This window comes from Sitophilus oryzae, unplaced genomic scaffold, assembly GCF_002938485.1.
Source record: "Sitophilus oryzae breed Bouriz unplaced genomic scaffold, Soryzae_2.0 scaffold_1576_pilon_pilon, whole genome shotgun sequence".
Classification (NCBI taxonomy): Eukaryota; Metazoa; Arthropoda; class Insecta; order Coleoptera; family Curculionidae; genus Sitophilus; species Sitophilus oryzae.
The window spans coordinates 3,286,842-3,305,469 of record NW_022146254.1 but is presented as its reverse complement, the minus strand read 5'-3'; the positions used below and the strand labels follow the sequence as shown (position 1 = coordinate 3,305,469).

At 31.9% G+C, this 18,628-nt stretch overlaps 2 protein-coding genes across 3 annotated transcripts in view; one reads left to right on the top strand and one right to left on the bottom strand.

Annotated features, from left to right (window-relative positions):
* The first annotated feature begins 1,631 nt into the window (after nucleotides 1–1,631).
* LOC115879423 (protein snakeskin) lies at nucleotides 1,632–16,830 on the top strand. 2 transcript variants are annotated; one of them, XM_030896255.1, is made up of 4 exons: nucleotides 1,632–1,796; nucleotides 3,358–3,554; nucleotides 12,689–12,818; nucleotides 16,277–16,830. In XM_030896255.1, exons 1-4 carry the CDS (start codon nucleotides 1,749–1,751, stop codon nucleotides 16,376–16,378), a joined length of 477 nt encoding a protein of 158 aa, XP_030752115.1. In that variant the 5' UTR covers nucleotides 1,632–1,748; the 3' UTR covers nucleotides 16,379–16,830. The 2 variants fall into 2 exon arrangements, with proteins under 2 accessions (XP_030752115.1, XP_030752114.1); XM_030896254.1 differs by lacking the exons at nucleotides 1,632–1,796; nucleotides 3,358–3,554 and adding exons at nucleotides 9,357–9,546; nucleotides 11,531–11,727.
* Nucleotides 16,831–16,880: 50 nt separating this feature from the next.
* LOC115879415 overlaps nucleotides 16,881–18,628 on the bottom strand; it is a 67,312-nt gene continuing 65,564 nt past the window's right edge. Inside the window, exons 13-14 of the mRNA XM_030896242.1 lie at nucleotides 18,454–18,610; nucleotides 16,881–17,462 (exon numbers count right to left, since the gene is read on the bottom strand). Coding sequence (XP_030752102.1) covers nucleotides 17,173–17,462; nucleotides 18,454–18,610 — 447 coding nt within the window. The 3' untranslated portion in view covers nucleotides 16,881–17,172. The remainder of the gene's footprint in view (nucleotides 17,463–18,453; nucleotides 18,611–18,628) is intronic.

Genomic DNA, 18,628 nt, shown 5'->3' with positions numbered 1-18,628 from the left:
CAATGTTTGAATATAACTCAATAATTATAATACCTTAAAAAATAAAAACAATAATATAAACACAAACAAATTTTATTAATTCTTATCTTTTTCTTATAGTTATATTAATTTTAGATTGTATATGTGTTAGGAGTATAGCTGGTTGTCTATATTTGAAAATACAGGACAGGAGAATGCGATTTAAGCAGGAATATGCTTAGGAAGGGTACAGAACACCAAACGAAATGTTGTGTGTTTTTTTCGAATAATTTAAAATATAGAATGGAATGAACAACACCACAAACATGTGAATGAGCAACAAAGAATGAAAATGAATTGATATTACCATAGATTTTTATATTTTTTTAATTTTTCTTTAAAACGTAACTTCTTTTTTTTTCTTTAAATCTCCAGTCCAATCTTTTTCAAAAAGTCTAATAATTTGAAGATTGAACCCTCCATATAACACAGTTTCATATAGCTCTTTGTCAATGGCTTATACAATGGCTTTTCAAAAATCCGCACATTCTTCTGAGTGACAAAATCTGCACATAGCTTCGACCGTCAATCCCATTAGCTTTAGTAATTATTATTCCAGTGGCGGTTACAGAGGGGGGGGGGGCATGGGTTAAACTCTAAAATCTATAAATTGGGTTAAATGTTAGGCTTTTGGATTAAAAATGGCGCCTTAAAAAGCATGTTCTACATTACTTTTATTTGGACCCCCCCCCCTAAAATAAATCCCTGTATCCGCCCCTGGCCTATTCATCTTATTAATGCTGTTAAACCTACTACAGGTACTCTAGCAAGTCTTCCTGTCTTTGCTTATCAGATCTGTGCTAAATTTGGACGAATGTTCTATTATAAAGTTTGTCGCCTGTCTCTCTGTATTTGTTGACATACCACTGTTTTGTAGCTATTTTTGTAATTGCACCGCAGAAGGGTTTTGGACAACTACGTCATTTATTCTGGACCTACAAATGGCATTGATAATCAGAAATATCTAATATAAAATATGACTATTTTGATGAGAAGATATGTATATTATGATTAATATCATACATATGTAATCGAATACATATGTAATCGAATACAATGTAATCGAAAAAAAGCCGCATCAACGATGGCTATGAAATTAATGATGATCGCTGTCATTTTATATGTAAAATTAAAATTATATGGGAAATGGTATCGATCATCATTTTCAAGCCAACTGGACGCCGTTTTCTCAATCATACGGTACATAAGTATTTACTTTTATTAAAGTACAAAAACTTGCACTTATTAATGGGATCATCAAATAGTATTTTTAACATTGCCCTACATTCCTGCATGTTTCCTATCTCGCTATAATTGAAATATTTCACATGTTCTCTTTATTGTTGACAAAATCATATAGATAAGCAAGGCAGGAACAAGATTGAGCAACTTGATGTATAGATAAAATATTTTTACAGCAGCCTGTAACCAAATCTTTTGATACCGCTTACTCATCGTGAAGAATTGAGAATAAAAGGGGTTAACAGAAAAAATTCTATGAAAAATTACTACTTGATTTAAAAAAACAAGAAACATTTTTTAATCATCACAGAATGATTGCCTTTCTCTTTCAGAGATCACCTTTTTATCTTATCTTATCTTTGACATATTATTAATTTTATCTAGAAATTGTTGGTATCCTCGTTTCGAACAGGTTTGTTCGTACAAACTTTTTTCTATTTTACCAAATTTCCGGACTTGTGCTTTCCTAAAAAAAAGATAAGTTCAAGATGGTTTTGACCACGATTGCATCTATAATTGTGAAGATAGTTAAACTGGTAAGTACCTACATATGATTTATTTTTTTCTTTGTCACAATATCCAGGGCGTGGGTATTTGTTACTAAAAATTAAGCATGACTAATACTCTATCAATTAAATTTTAGAGTGCGAAATTAATTTTATTTATATTTGTAATAATAATAAAGTTTTATTTTATTTTTAATGAGAATTATAAAATTATTAGATCACACTAATTGATTTTTTCTTAATTAACAAAAAAAAACAATTTAAAACAGTAATTTTTATGTTCTTTTTACAATAAATGAACAACTATTATAATTTCTTCATGTTTTCAGAAAAAAAAATATTTCAAGTAGGAATTGATTTCTATACTATATAGAATATTTCTAAAATATTAATAATAATTATTCCGGACTGCCAACAAATTGATATATACAAATAGTTGGTTTGATGCATTCATGTATCCATGAATAAAGAATATTATTATACTTAATTTAATAAGTTGGGTGTTAAGTTTTATATCATAAAGTCTACTTTATTGAGGTTTATCGAGTTTTGAGGATATTGAGGCTCTCAGGGGGGAGGAGGGGGAGCTTTTCTTATGAGGTAAACTTGAAATAGTTTAATACTATTGAAAATATTTTCTATAAATTTATATATCTAGCAAAGTATTACTGTTTTTTGCTATGAATATACATTTCTATAAATTTATATATCTGCAAAGTATTACTGTTTATTTGAGGGTAAAAGTTACTATAAGTATATACAATAATAATAGCTCCCGTATATAGCGTTTAACGCCTTGGGAGTACCAAGGTACAGCTTGCTATACTAGAGCCGTTCGGTATACAAGGAAGGTATACTATAAGTATATACATATTTTAATACTAAAAAATTGGAGATACAAGTATCAAATGTGTGACAAATATACTGCTAATGTCTAATTTCTTTAAAAAAAATCCTTTTTGTCATACGCTCCCAAAAACAGCTATTTTACGGACTCATTTCAGTCCGTAAAATGTTTCTTTTTCGGCCTAGGCCGTAAAGGTCGTCATGGCAACCTTTATGGACTAAAATGTCTAAATTGTTGATGAATTTGTGTGATTTTGTGACAAATTTCGAATGACATGTCAAAATGCGATGAAATAAACAAACTCGTTACTAAGATATGAATTTATAAGCCAACTTTTTCAAACATTATAATTTCAAATATGGAAAATTTGCAAATATGCGTTCTAAAAAACTGTAAAAAGCGTATGACAAAAAATAGTGTATGTAACACGTACCTAAATTATGTTTTTTAGGACTCATCTACTATTTCGGACTCGGCTAACGCCTCGTCCGCAAACAGTAATGATTCGTCCTAAAAAACATCATTTTAGGTACTAGTTACATAAATAGCTATTAATACACTACTCAAAACAATTATCGCATATTTGAATAATAGTATATTGTTTTCTTATGACTCAAAATGACACTTTTTGTGGCGAGGCAAAGTGTTTTATTTTTCAAATTATTTTTTTTTTTGAGGAAATATGCCATAATTGTTTTGAGTAATTGAATAAAGTATATTCTGCTAACACATTTTATTTTTAAGGTATTAAATTTAATAATAATTATCATATACCGGGTGGGATTCCAAGGCGATTTTCTGGGAGTTGGTGGAACATGGAACTTGTACGAAGACAAAAACTCAGATGTGGAAATCATTGCTTCGGGTGTATTCGTGGGATACATGGTCTACAACATCGTCTCTCTTATAAGCATGTGCTTTGCAGACAGCGAAAACAAAAGGTATGAATTTTATAGGATTATTTTTAGTGTATTTTGATACATAAAACCAAATACTACTTATAACATACGACAAAAAGAAAACGACGTCAAAGACGGCTGGGAAATGATAATTTTGGCGTGGTCAAATCCTAGACATTATTACTTGGTTCGTACTCATGTTTATTTGTTAATGGCGCCTTACTGCGAGTTAAGAAGGTTGTACAGTATAACTTCAATCGTCCGGGCAGTTATCGAGGTGCCCGGATTACTGGAGCTATTTAAATCTATTTCTTTAGAAAGTGAAAAAACTTAAAAATTGCCAAAAATAACGTTTATTAATCTAAATTATAGATAAATACTAGTTTCCCATAAAAACCTGATTCCTCGCTGAGTTGCAGCAAGGTATAAACAGCCAGTAGGTCTTTCGGTCTTTTAATATGGATCTGATTTTTCATCTTGATGAACTGATCTGGATTATACCAACAGGTCTAAACTTTTTCTTCAAACGGTATCACGGCGGTGACATCACTGAAAAGCAGTAACATTTCTGGCCACATATCGTCAATAAAACGTGTTTCGTGCCCTAATTTTATTTTTTCTAGCAATTCATAACTTGCTAAAAATTTAGTTTTCATTAGTGAAATTTCTGATGAAATAGGTGCGTAATCATTTCGTTGTTGTATAAGCCAGTTTTACAATGGTATAGTTTATCCAACGATTCAGGGAAGATTCCGATAGATAATATCCAAAAAATAGCAGAAAATACAATTTACCTGTCATTTAAAATGATAGACACAAGAGTCACTATCACGGATTCCCCAGAGAGAATACTAATAATTAAAGTGAGAGAGACCGATCAACGTTAATTTTTGAAGACTGTGTTAGTGGCGGGACCTTTGGCGTCTAACCCGAACTATGAGCGTATTATTGATATAGTAGGTTGCATTCATACCTATATACAGGCGCCAAAATTTTAAAATTTGTATATTTGAACCGAATCTTAATCTTTCAAGTTTATAATAAGAAATCTTCGTAGTTTTTTTAGATTATTTTCTTGACAACGAAAATTTATTATTAGACTTTAATTCATTAAAACCTATAAATAAAATACTGTGTAGGAACATAATAATTTATTTAACTCCAAACTCCTTGCCAACTCCAACTCAAGGCTGCAATCTTCAGTAACTTTTTTATCTAACTTGGTCGGGAGTGAACAGGGAAGTACGGTTTGGAGCTCGCACAGAGTATCAGTCGGTATCCCGTAGGTATTCAATGTTTTTGATAGTCTTTATTCTATAACAAGAACCTAGCAGTTGAAGAAAATAATTTGTATTACTGGAAATAATACCAGGTATAATACCTAGTCGTTCCATAGGTATCAGAAAAGAATGTGATGTTTTAAATTAAAAAAATTAAATTAGCAATGTACGGTTATTATGTGCACTCACTATTACTATTAGGTATGTCAAAATAATTACCGAGATAAAACTTAACTAACTTTTTGTCTGGGTCTCAACCACAAAACAAAAATTACAAAATGCGGAATAATCGTGGAATCTGAAATAATCAATAATGACAATAATCTTCTCTTCTGACAAGCTAAAAGAACAGGCACATTCAGTAAAAAACAATTTATTACTCCGATTTGCTCCGATTATCAACAGATTTTAGTTATCTCCTTCTAGAGCTAAGAAATAGAAAAGCTACTGACAATCTAATTAATCCTGTCAAATGTTTAACTTGCAAAGTTTAAAACTTCCTTTTGTGACCGCCAAACGCTATGCGCGTCTGGGATGCGCGGTGACAAAATAAACTTGTCTACGAAATGCCCTATTCCACAAGCACTCTCACTTTAGTTATTAGTTTCTCTCTGGGATTCCCCACTGGATATACTACCAGGTGGTGCATCGTCGTTGGAAACAGGAAATCCCATGAACATTTTGAACTGTCCAGATATTGGCTTTCTTGTTGATTTTATAGCGAAGTCGTAAATAGATTTTTTAAAGGTCTACGTTTGGTAAACACACATGCCAAATTTGAACAATTTTGGACAAGCCGATTTTGCGTAATTTGAGAAAAAACTTAATCGATATTTAAATTAAAACTGAATAGGTAACAATCAAACACCAGTCAAAAACCGACATTTCTTAAGTTGTCAGCGTCATTTTCAAACCGTAACTTAATTCATACTTAATTTTACTAAAATTTTAATATTCAGTACTAGTAATAATTTATTGTTATACACATAAAGGAAAAGTGAATATGATAAAATACGCGGGAAATAGCTTAGACAGTGTATCTAACATGTTTTAGTTAACTTTATTGAAATTAAATTACTTTTGACCATGATAAAATCATAGTTTGTAAACCTAATAGTACGAGAGCTAGCAACGTCGGAAAAACAAGTATTTTATGACGTCTCTGGCTCTTTGATACATCTTTTACTATGCTCTCTAGAACAGCATGCGGCCCGTCTGGCTGCCGGTAAACGTTGTTTCCTACTGCGCATTGAAAGAAGATCCTATATTTTTAGATCCAATATTTGTTTTATTTTAATTACCAGAATTATTTAATACTTTACTATCAGAATATAAACGAAAATAAAATAAAAAAGTCTTTGACCTGACCCGGATTTGAACTCTGAATTTTCGGTTCGTGGTCGTAAACTCTACACACTGCGCTATGGAGACATGTTCGATTTATATTCAATACTAGAATTTATAGGACTAAATTAATAAAAAAATATAGGATCTTCTTCCGATGCGCAGTAGTAAACGCAACGGGTATCGGCAGCCAGACGGGCCGCATGCTGTTCCAGAAAGCCTAGTAAAAGATATATCAAAGAGACAGACTTAAAATACTTTCTCGAAAACGTTGCTAACTCTTAGACTATAAGGTATGTCAGTTTTTGACTGGTGTTTGATTGTTGCCTGTTCGGTTTTAATTTAAAAATAGATGCATCTTTCTTGAACTACTCAAAATCGGCTGGTCCAAAATTGTTCAAATTTGGCATGTGTATTTACCATACATAAATCTTTAAAAAAATTCTTCGCTGTAAAAATCATTAGGGGAGCCAATATTTAAACACTTCAAAATTTGCATGGGATTTCCTATGTCTCTTTTTTTTGACAAGTTTCATGTCAAGTTTTAGTAAATTACATCGCAGATTTACATCGCCATAATTATCATAGATTGTCATTCCCGAGCCGCCTTTGACGCCGTTTTTTTTTTGTTACAATGTTCCCAATTTACAATGTTACCCCTCTAATCCACCGACATGCAACATGTATTTCAGAATGTTCGAAATAATATAATGGTGTCTGAGAGGGGTGTCATTACTTCTTGCGAAAGATGCACCTTCTAAATAAATGAAAATGATTACCTTTTTTTCCTCGTAAAATTATCTAGTTTACTTTCTATGATAATATATATGAATGACGTCTGGTTTGGTATGGTTAACTTATCATTTATTAACAGGAGTAATAAATAAGGTGACTTATTGCAAATATCTATGTTTGTTTGGTTTATTTTATCGAAATCCTCAAATGATTCAAGTTCTCAATTTCTCACAATGAATTCATCATAACTTTTTTTTAAATAAACCAAAAAAAATTATAATATAGTATATCCAGCAAGTCAGGAAAGATTTCGACAGATGAAATTCAAAAATGACAGAAAATAAAATTTACTTTAAGTCACTCTGATGTGTTCTCTCGTTGTACATTCATTAAATTTACATTTAATTATTTTTTAATTAAATAACTATTTTATTATATTGTCATATATCTCTACAACAATGCATAATCAATTTCTTAGACCATACTCTGAGATTAAATCTTAAAAACATTCTTTCTGTACAATTATTTTAATGGAAGTATTATTATTTGTCTCCAGTCTTTATACTGTGTTTTTTTTTCGTATCGTTTATCTGTATTTTATATATAATTCAACTGATACTACTTTAGATCTTATTTTTACAAATTATAGTTTTGGTATACTTTTGTCGTTAGAAACATCAATATATATTACCATACGATCGAAAAAAAAACGACGTCAAAGACGGCCGGGGAATGACAATCGATAATAATTTTGGCGAGGTCATTCCCTAGATGTCATTTACTTGGCCCGTACTCTTCTGTATTTTTTAATGAGCCTTATGGCCTTAAGAAGGTTGTGTGGTTGTATTCTATTTTTATATTGAATAAAATGATTTTTCAATGGTGTAGTTTAAAATTCGAAAAAGAATATTTTTTTTGAAAATAGATTTGTATGTCTAGAAACGTTCTATACTTGTTTTACGCATATGGTTTATTTACATTTAAAAAACGATTTTCTTTTAACCGTAAATATCAAAATTTGACATATATGATATGCCATTCTATTCAGAGTGTTATTTTCTATCGAATAAAAAAAATATACCGAGAGTGTACCATTAAAAAAGCAAAAGTTGTCATCATTTCCAGTGAAACACGAAGTGACCGAAAACAATTGAATACGTCAATCAATCCTAATTTATGTTATACTTACATACCAAATCTCGTTTTTTTATCTGAAAAAATAAACAAATTATAGGGGTGAGCCACTTTTGAGACTCACCCGGTGGATGTATAATAGGGGGCAAACGATTTTTATTAATGGTTAAGATTGGTCAATAGTTTGATTACTACCACTAGTGTTACTAGTGTTACTAGTGTTACTAGCACAAAATTTACTATAGAAAACTTCTAGGAGATGGGAGACCATGTAGTTGGTGGGGAATCTCTTCTAGCAGGTTGGCTGGGTCTAAGGAGCATCTCATTGTCTTGTCCCTGGCTGTAGTCTCGTGGCCAGGGAATTGCATCAAGACATATAACGATGCCGGATGGTAGAACCCTGTTCGTCATACCAGACACCCTCTACTGTGTGTGATCATATATCACGGGGAGAGTGTGTGGGGGAGCCTTAGCTTAACCGCCCGGCATCACCAAAAACCTAAATTTTATGATAACGGGACCAGGTGAAAGGGATGCGTGGCTATATAAAACTAATCTCTACTGATCTCAACCTTGGGACACCAGGGGGCAATACATTGTGTTCTCATCTCCCTTATTTCTACAGGGCTCTGTAGAAATGGACCGACTAACCCTTTAGGTTTAGGTGTATCACCAGCTTTGCCAGAACTCCAATGTAAAAACATCAAGTTGTAGTTCAACTCGAGGCGGAAGGAATATGGTCAGGTCCTCACAATAAGAATTGACCTTAAACCCAAGGAGGCAATAGGAGAGATCCAGTTAAAGAGGTGGAGAAAATGAAGAGACATATCCTCCACCTCACGGGTACCTGAGCCGAAAAAAAGCTCCTCGACTGTGAAGGGCACGGAGGGCTAAATCCCAACAGTGGAAGGGTGTATACCCTCGTAGAAGGTAGATGTTCACTCCTCGGAGGATGAACAGTTGTTATCAAAGGAGGATGAAAAAGATCCTGCCTTCCCTACAACAGACAAGATCCCCTTATGTGATGTGTGTTATAGACTATATATATTAAGAAAGGGAGACACAATAGATCTTTAAGGTCGCGATGATTAATCCCCCTTCATCATTCTACATTCTACTATAGAAAAAGTTCTAACAACATTGATAATATTATCATAAACGAACCGGAAGAAGAACTAGAAATACATGCAAGATACATATAATTCTTTATCATTATATTTCCTATAAATAATTTACTCATTTTGAATGAAATATTAACGCCACATTCGTCAAGAATGATTCACTCCTAATAAAATAAATACGAAGATATGATAAAAATTTATGTGAAAACAAAGCTGGAGTCGTTATCTTATCTCTTTTATCCTAATTTAATCGTTATCTGTCTTTACACCATTTCGTTGCTGTTCAGGTGCGAGTTCGATTTTTTACTTTGTTAATAATTTTCTTGTATTAGTTTTTCTTTTAAATAGTGATTTTTGCGTTTATTAATCATGACCAGTGTGGAAACGGTGGGAACTGTAGTTCTAAAGTTATTAAAGCTTGTAAGTTTTTGAAAAAAAGTGTATTTTTGTTTCGATTTTAGTTCTGGGCGTTAACGGTGAAAAATAAATAATCCTTGCTTAATGTTTTCAAGTATGATCTCATTCTGTGTAAGATATATGGAGCTTTCGATACTAAAATGTGTTAAAGAGAGACTTAATGAAAACAAAATATTAATTAATATAAAAGACTCATATATTCCAAAATATAATATATTTAATACACAACAGGATCAAAGATATTAAAACACGGTTAAGTTTATGTTAAGTTTAATCTTTGTACTGGATACTTTTTTTGTAAAATACGTAGAATGTATGTAATCTTATAAGTAGAAACATTCTATATTTCTTATCTCTTTATTTTAGTTCTTTAAAAATACCCATTGATCAATATAAATCTGAATTAAACTCGTAGCAGTTGAACATATCCTAAACACCTGTGATGGTTATCTAGATGGTTATCAAAAATATTTTCTGTACTATGGGAGAAATACTAATTAATCTATAATCTAACTTTTCCTAATTCAAAACTAAATTTAGCCTCATTTCACTGTTGACAAACATGTTTCACATCTCATTTTATTATCTAGAACAAAAAACATTTGAGAAATATTTTGGTATTATATCTCTTTTATATAAAAAATACATGTATTTAGAATGTATGATTTAGATTTAGTTAGGTTACGAACTTTTTACTATTACCAGACTATTACTCTTGTGGTTATTACCAACATTATATGTCATCATAAAAAAAGTGTAATAAAAATTGACATATCAAAAAAAATATTTAAGTTGTTAGTGACTTAAAACTTAATTTTATAATATATTTATTTTTGAATTTGCTTTAAAACAATTAAAAATCCAGTTCAATAGAGAAAAATATCCAATTTAAGCTTTCTAATTTTCTGTAATAATTTGTGTAGTAATATGGCTTGTAACTTTCAATGTCCACTTCTTGCAAGAACATCTATTTCTAGACATTCATCTTCTTCAAAAAAACTTCAGCTTATTCATCAAATTAGTGTTATCTAGGTCATAGACCAAAATGAAACTGAAGTTTCAGATACTTTCAGTGCTTTGTATTGAGTCTTACGATGGACTTTCTTAATCTCAGTTACAGATATTTTAATACTGCCACAATTTCTTGTCATTTGTAACTAACTGTCCTTGCATATCTACTTATCTTCTAAAAAATTCCCCAAACTTTTGTGTTTAGGTCTCCTTTAGATATGCTTGACAAATAAATTTGCCAAGGATAACTTGATGCAGGGAACCCATATATAAATGGCTAATTTTGTTACAACTACCAAGCTTAAGTTGGTTTTTCTCATATACCTTCATTTTTTCTGATCATATTTTTTGTATCATATAGCCAGTTACTTTCATACTTTTTTTCGGTTGTTTCTCATCTAGTGAAAAGTTTTTCAGTTTCTTCTGATATATTGATATAATCTCTATTACAATAATATTTTAGTCCATCTTTCATCCAACACTTGACCAATTTCACTCTATTGAGGCTACTGTTTCAACAACATCCATTACTTCAGATTTCTCCAAATACCTTAAGTATGATTTACCTCATGGATTGCTTTTGCCAGCGCTTAGAGAACTCACACCTCGACAAAATAGAAAACCATTAATAGATGAAAGCATGGTACATATCTATGGTACCCATCGCTTGTGTTTTTCTTCTCTATGGAGTAAAAATTTTGTAATGTTATCAAAAATTTATTTGTAAAATATAATGATCTACTACTACTACTGCCTTTACTCGCTGACGAGTATTTGACACGCTTCAGAAGATGGTTACGCAGGCGTTATCCGTAATGAGCTTTTCTGTGACTGAGAAACCAGACACGTACCTGATCTTCCCTTCGCACACCGGACATTGAAAAATCTTTCTTTGTTTGACATGATAATCTAACGCCCAGAACATAAACTTAACATGAACTTTCACATTATTTATCAGAATAAATATTCTTTTTAGACACTAAATGTTATCATAATAGTTCTGTACCGTACGGGATCTGATGGGACCTTTTTAGGAGTGGGTGGCACTTGGAATTTGGCAGAAAGGAAAAACGCAGATGCCGAAATATTTGCGTCAGGTGTATTTATCGGTTACGCCATTTACACATTCACATCGTTGGTAGCGTTATGTTTTGCCAGCGGTGATCATAAAAAGTACAGTATATTTTTACAACCTTATCTACTTTTTAGTAGCCAACCCTCCTTTCTGGATCAACATACTTTTGATTAGTTCAAAACCATTAAAACATATAAAAGAAATGACGAATCATTTTAGTTTAACTGAAGTACCAGTTTTGAAGAATGCAATTGGTCAATCATCAAGTGCAGTTGTGTCAAAATCATATTATAGAGAATAATTTTATATCATTTGCTTTAAAAGGGACACAAAAAGTTGAACTAGCTGTTATGTCAAAACCGCCTTGTACACACATGCTTTTTTCTGGTTTTGCTTATACAGGCTTAAGTTGTATTGTAAGACGGTGTTTGTGTGAGGTATCAAGCAGTCCGTCTTGTTTATCATGTTCCGTCAATTGACTAGCCTGAATGCTCCAACTTGCTTGCGGAGAAGACGTTGAGTCTAGCTGGTTTTGATTCTTGCATGGCGTCTTATTTTGGTAATATGCAAGACCTGAAACTGAGGTCGTGAGAGTTTCTCTGAGATTTTATTGATTTATATAAAAAACCTCAATGTTTGTGAAAAATTAAGTACAAGGAATATTCCGACAAAAATAAAATAAGCAGCTTACAGTGTTTTTATTTAAAAATATATTGTCGGCCATATTTTTCGAGAAGTTTTGCATTACAACTTAAGGCAATTAAGGCTGTGCAAGCAAAACAGGCGAAAAGCATGCGTCTCTGAGACGGCCTTTAAAAAACTAATTTACATTTTTTATTTCATGATTTGATGAGTACTAGATGTGGTGATTTATTTTCATTACAAACTTTATAACAGACAAGATACATAAAATTAGTCAAAATATTTATTTCAGGTCGACTTAATTTAAACTAGATTTCAAATTTTTAACCGTTCATTAAACAATATGTGTCACCAAATCTTGCCCAATACTTTAAAATGTATAAAATTACTAACGTATGTATATTTTTCCAATTTTAGCACCTTTACGGATATTCTCATGAACATCGTTGGTATATTTTTATGGGTGGCTGTGGGAGCAACAGCCCTTCACTACTGGCATGGTTACCTGGCTGAACACAAATATACATACGTCAATTCCGAGAGACAGGTAACAAGTTTTACATTTAATTAAACAGAAGTAAACAAAAACCTACCTTAAAACTTACTACAATGATTAGTGTCTGAATATCCATTGTGTAACTTTTTTTTCGTAACGACGGCTACGCGCGACGTTTTGAATAAATCTGTATACATAACTTTATCACCATTATCAAGTGAAAAATTAAAATAACTGTCTAAACTATCCATTAGATTTAAGGAGGTTCATCTTCAAATTACAGAAAAATGTAAATAGTTAATAGGAACTAGTGATGAGCAAATGCAAGACCAAGAGTCCCCCAAAGGTCTTTAACTTGCAGCCTAATAAGTAGTCTTGGCATTGGTCTTGCTGCATGGTTCTTGCAAATCTTGTATTTGTTTAATAGAATTTTACTAAGAGCAGAATCTACATAGAAAAGCTTTAAATAAACAGTTTTTCAATATATGTAAAATGAATCAGCATTGCCTCCATTAAAATGTTATGCAAAAGTAATAAGCCACTTGCATCTAATAAAATAACAATAACACTTTTCAACTACTCCAACATATTACAGTTGAGGGTTGGAACCTTTGGTATTACAACAGCAAAATAATACACTAATTCACCACAATACACCAAAACACTTTACTTTTACACTGGATGTGCGTCTTGATAACCATGTTAGCATCATCAGCAGATGATTAATACTGATTTTAAAAGTTTTAATAATTTGCTAATTTGATGATGATGCTAAAATAGCGAAACACGCGCCTAGTATATAAGTAAAGTGTTTTGGTGTATTGTGATGCGAATTAGTGTTTCATTTTGCTGTTTGTCTGGCAAAATATTAATATCGTAGCACTGTAACCTTACTCACTATCATCCACCCTGGAAATTTACGATCTAATCTATGATAAAGCGCGCACATATAAATGCGAATGATATACTTACTTGATGATGGCTAACAGATATTTCTGTATCCGAAAAAAGTCATGTTAAAATATACATTTTAAGCAAAGACAGTTCGAACCATTATTAATGTACCACCAAAATCAATAGATATCTACATTCGAAGAATCATACATTATGCATCAAGATTCCTTCTTTAGAAAGATATAAGTTTTTTAATTTTGATTTCTTAAGTTCTTTTTTTTAAGTTTCTTAGGTTCTGATTTAACAATTTAAAGGTATAAAAAAATGTACTTTTTAAAAAATAAAGAGAAATTATTGTGAAATAGGTACAACTTTGGATATATTTTGATATCTTTGGGTATTTGTTTATGTCATTTATATTTTAGAATAAAGAGAGCAATAATGGTTTTCAGTATACTCTACCATAGGCGTGACCAGGCTTTTTAATAAGGAAGACTAAGGTTAAAGATTACGAACCGGAGAAAAACCCAATCAGCCAGTGTACATTCTATGTGCGTCTTATGTACGTAAAATTAAGACATAAAGAATTTCGGACTTCCATGACTTTATTTATTTTGCTTACACAACAGTTTGATAACCTAACCTAACACGACGGGAAACGGGAACAATACATGGAACATGGAACAATATGCCACTCGCGTCCATTATTCTTCATTTACGCAAGCGTCAGACGTAAAAGTATTTTTTGAACATACATAAGATGTTGTAAAACCTACATCTATGGACGTACGTTTTATTACGTACAGAAGACGCCCTTTTTAAGTCCATGGACGTACAGGCCTAAAATGTATTTAAAATGTATGTCTTCTGTACGTACTGTGCTGTTTGGGAAAATAGCGCCTCTCCCCCCTCCCCTGTGGGCACGCCTATGTACTCTACTGCCATTTTATATAAAAAAAAAACTCAGATATACACTTTTTTATGGTTTTCAAAGGTAATTACATTAGTAAGAAAAATAAAATATGCTAAAAAATACAGAAAAATATAATAAAAGAAAATCCAAAATACTTTGGTAAAATCATCTGTTGGAAGATTTTATTTTCTAATTATAATTAGGAAATAAAGAAATGGTAAAAAGAGAACTTGGCAGCATTTACAGGGTGGTCCGAACTGTATTCCGGAAACTTCGGCAGCATAGTAAAAATAAGTAAAAAAGTTCGTATAAATGTATGTCCTAAAATGCTTAGTTTCGGAGATACAGGGTGTAAAAGTTTCATTTTTATTTCGATTTTTTCCAAATAATTTCTGAAGTAACGTCAATATTTGGATGAAAATTGGTGTCTGGAATTTTTTTGACATGAGAAATTTGATTTTGATGTCAATATGACTCCTCAAAATAAAAACACTAAATCACCACAATACACCAAAACACTTTTAACTATTACACTGGACGCGCGTTTCGCTAACCATGTTAGCATCAAAAATGCGAAACACGCGTCCAGTGTAAAAGTTAAAAGTGTTTTGGTGTATTGTTGTGATTTAGTGTTTTTATTTTGCTGTGTAACACCAAAGGTTCCAACCCTCAACTGTAATATGACTCCTACTAGTAGAGGGTGCCACCTACACATTTTTTAACTGGTTTGAAGAGTAATAATTTTTCGTACGTACCTGTATAAAACTACTGAGTAAAAAAATGCACATTTACGACATTTTTTACGTGAAAAGGTCTCTTGGTAAAAATCGCTACGGGTAACGGTTTTCGAGATATTTGGAATCGAAATTATCAATACCTGTCATCATTGACATAAATTAAACATGGCGACTAAATAGTTATTAGACTGAAATCATAAATTTGAAATGGTTTTGTGCCAAAAGTTCAACAGAAACTGCTTTGTCATCATTTTTTGCAGAAAAAGTTATTATTAATTTAAGAAAATAAAAATTTCTCAAATTTATTCTACTCAACGCCGTGTTTATTTTTCGTCAATAATGACATGTATTAACTATTTCCATTCCAAATATCTTAAGAACGGTTGCTCGTAGCGATTTTTACAAAGAGATAATTTTTACATAAAAAGTCACAGAGAGGTATATTTTTTCGCTCAGTAGTTTTATACAGGTACGGCCAAAAAGTTATGACGCTTCAAAACAGTTAAAACACATGTAGGTGGCTCCCTCTACTAGTAGGAGTGATATTGACATCAAAATCAAATTTCTCATGTCAAAAAACTCCCAGATACCAATTTTCATCCAAATATTGACGTTACTTCAGAAATTATTTAGACAAAATCGAAATAAAAATGAAATTTCTACACCCTGTATATCTGAAACTAAGCATTTTAGGACATACATTTATACGAACTTTTTTACTTATTTTTATCTGCAGAATATGCTGCCGAAGTTTCCGGAATACAGTTCGGACCACCCTATAGAGCACATGTCTAATTCATTACAATGCTTAATTTTGAAAAAAAAAAAATGTTTTACAACAATCTTGATTAGAAATCATGAGCTATTTCAAGACACCTAGATATCTATAATATTAGTAATACAATAATCCTATCGATTTCAGTAACACTTTCTCAGTAATTAATATTTATTTTTCTGATTTCTAGGTTGGGTTGGCATTAGGATCTCTATGTGTCCTCAACGGTGCAGCTTATCTCGTGGATTCAGTCTTATCAGTTATTTTCATTATAAAGGCCAAAATGCAATAGTAAACGAATACAAAGTGTTATACGAACAAGTTCTAGTGTTAAGTAGATCATCATCCTTCAAATATTTATGTTTTTTTTAGAATCATATCAAAACGAACTTTGTGGTACAAATTTTTATATTATTAAGCTGGCTCCATAATATTTTTTATACCATATGATCGAAAAAGAGTTTCGAGTTGGCTTTGAAATGACGATCGTTGACATTTCCCATATAACGTTTAATAAAAAATGACAGTGATCTTCATTTCCAAGCCATCGCTGACGCTTTTTTTCCGATCTTATAGTATTACAATTTAATTACTTTTATCAATTATATAGATATCTAACGTACTAATCTATTTAATTGACATTTTGACATATTAATTGCCAAACCAGTTGTTTTTTTATTTATGTATGTGTTATGAAATGTAATGTTATTATGAATAGATTTTATTATTATGCGTAGCTTAGTTTTATGTGTTTTTTTGAATAAAAGTTAACAAAACAAAAATTATATTAATAATTTATTGCGCTTACTTACATATAATTTTTACACACGCATACTTTTTACAAATATTTCTTTCTTAAATTATAATAAAATAATGTACAAAAAATTACACTTAGAGTAACAAATAATAATATGGCATGCGCACTAACAACGAAGAAATTAACGGAATCGAAAAGCTTATAACTACCTAGAATATATGACAATGTAATAAATAAAAATTAGTGAGTATGATCTTGCGAGTATCTAAATGGAGGATTGGGATGACTAATAATTTTCTTGTCTAAATGATGTTTTATATGACGAATGACTAATCACTGGTAATCAGAGTATTTTCAACGCATGCAGGTCCTTGACTAGGCCAGTTACAAGCACCCAGCGTGTTGTCAAATGTCAATTGAACGGGACAATTAAATACGTGAAGAGTGAATCTGTTCTTCGTACAATCCCATCTACAAGCGTAGAATTTGTTGCATTCGGTGGGATGCCTGAATAAGCCTGCTCTTTGACAGTCGATGGTACCTTGTAGAGTTTCTGATCTACTTCTAACCCCTCCTGAGCCGTACCGATCGAGTTTTCCAGATAAGGCTTCTTGCGTACCTAGAAGAGAAAATATTTATTGATAATATTATTTAGTATAAGATATATTATAGAATTGAACTGCTGAGAACAGGTGAAATACTTAGGAGAACTTCTAGCTTCTCGCAAATATATACACCAGCTGTTTAAGGAGAAAACATATACCGCAAGACTGGAATAGTGCCAACATAATTCTAATTTATAAGAAAAGCAGCAAAGCAGACATCAGACACTATAGATAGTAGTGTATAGATAGTAACACACAAAATATTTATAAAAATAATATACAACAGAATACAAAACAGGCTAGATGCTTCACAACCACAAAAACAGACAGGCTTTAGAAGGAGCTTCAGCACGATTGATAGAAACTATAAACCGAACAAAAGAATACCAACTTCCACTAACCATTGCCTTTATAGACTTTGAGAAGGCACAACAATTATTCAATGGAACGAAATATGATAGGAATAATAAAAAAAGACCGCAAAAGAATAAAGTAAATACAACAAAAGAACCCAGGTAATAGATGTCATCCATAGAATCAAATCCCTCCAGCCGCAATGGGTAGGACACCTGGTAAGAACGACGGACAACAGATAAGCCACAAAAATTACAGCATGGTACCCACGAGGAATTAAGAACACCGAACCTGAGACGGGACCATGATATTATGAAATTAACAGGGATAACTTGGGTCCGCGGACCCAACAATAGACAAATATGGGCCAAACTACAAAGAGAATATCTAAATATGTGAGGGAAGATACACCATAATTGGAAATAGTTAAATAAGCTGAAAATGCTGAAAATGATAATGATGATGAATATATTAGAATTTGTGGCTGATCGTGGCTAGTGTGTCTACTCCTAAACCGAGAATATAGGGTTCGAGCATTCACGATCTCTTTATTTATCTAAATAAAGCAACCAGCGACGGCAGCAACTTACCAACTCTAAGAAGACAATACTGAACCACCTTATTTGTTTATAAAAATACTTTTTTACATACCTTCTTTAGCGCCTTCCTTTGCAGCTTGCTTCACAAGCTTCAAACCAGTTCTAACCGCCTTTACGATTTCCTTATCCGAAGGTGTATCTTCCACAGGACTAGTATTCTTCTTTATAAATATTTCCGACACCTCAGTTACTGGATTATAAGGACGAACCTGCTTAACACATTTTTT

What these genes read in the sequence shown, in the direction of transcription:
- LOC115879423 (XM_030896254.1), top strand. Translation starts at nt 9,496, where the DNA reads ATGACCAGTGTGGAAACGGTGGGAACTGTAGTTCTAAAGTTATTAAAG. An exon ending in GCCAGCGGTGATCATAAAAA is followed by an intron (nt 11,728 to 12,688) that starts GTACAGTATATT and finishes TTCCAATTTTAG; the next exon opens with CACCTTTACGGATATTCTCA. An exon ending in ACGTCAATTCCGAGAGACAG is followed by an intron (nt 12,819 to 16,276) that starts GTAACAAGTTTT and finishes TCTGATTTCTAG; the next exon opens with GTTGGGTTGGCATTAGGATC.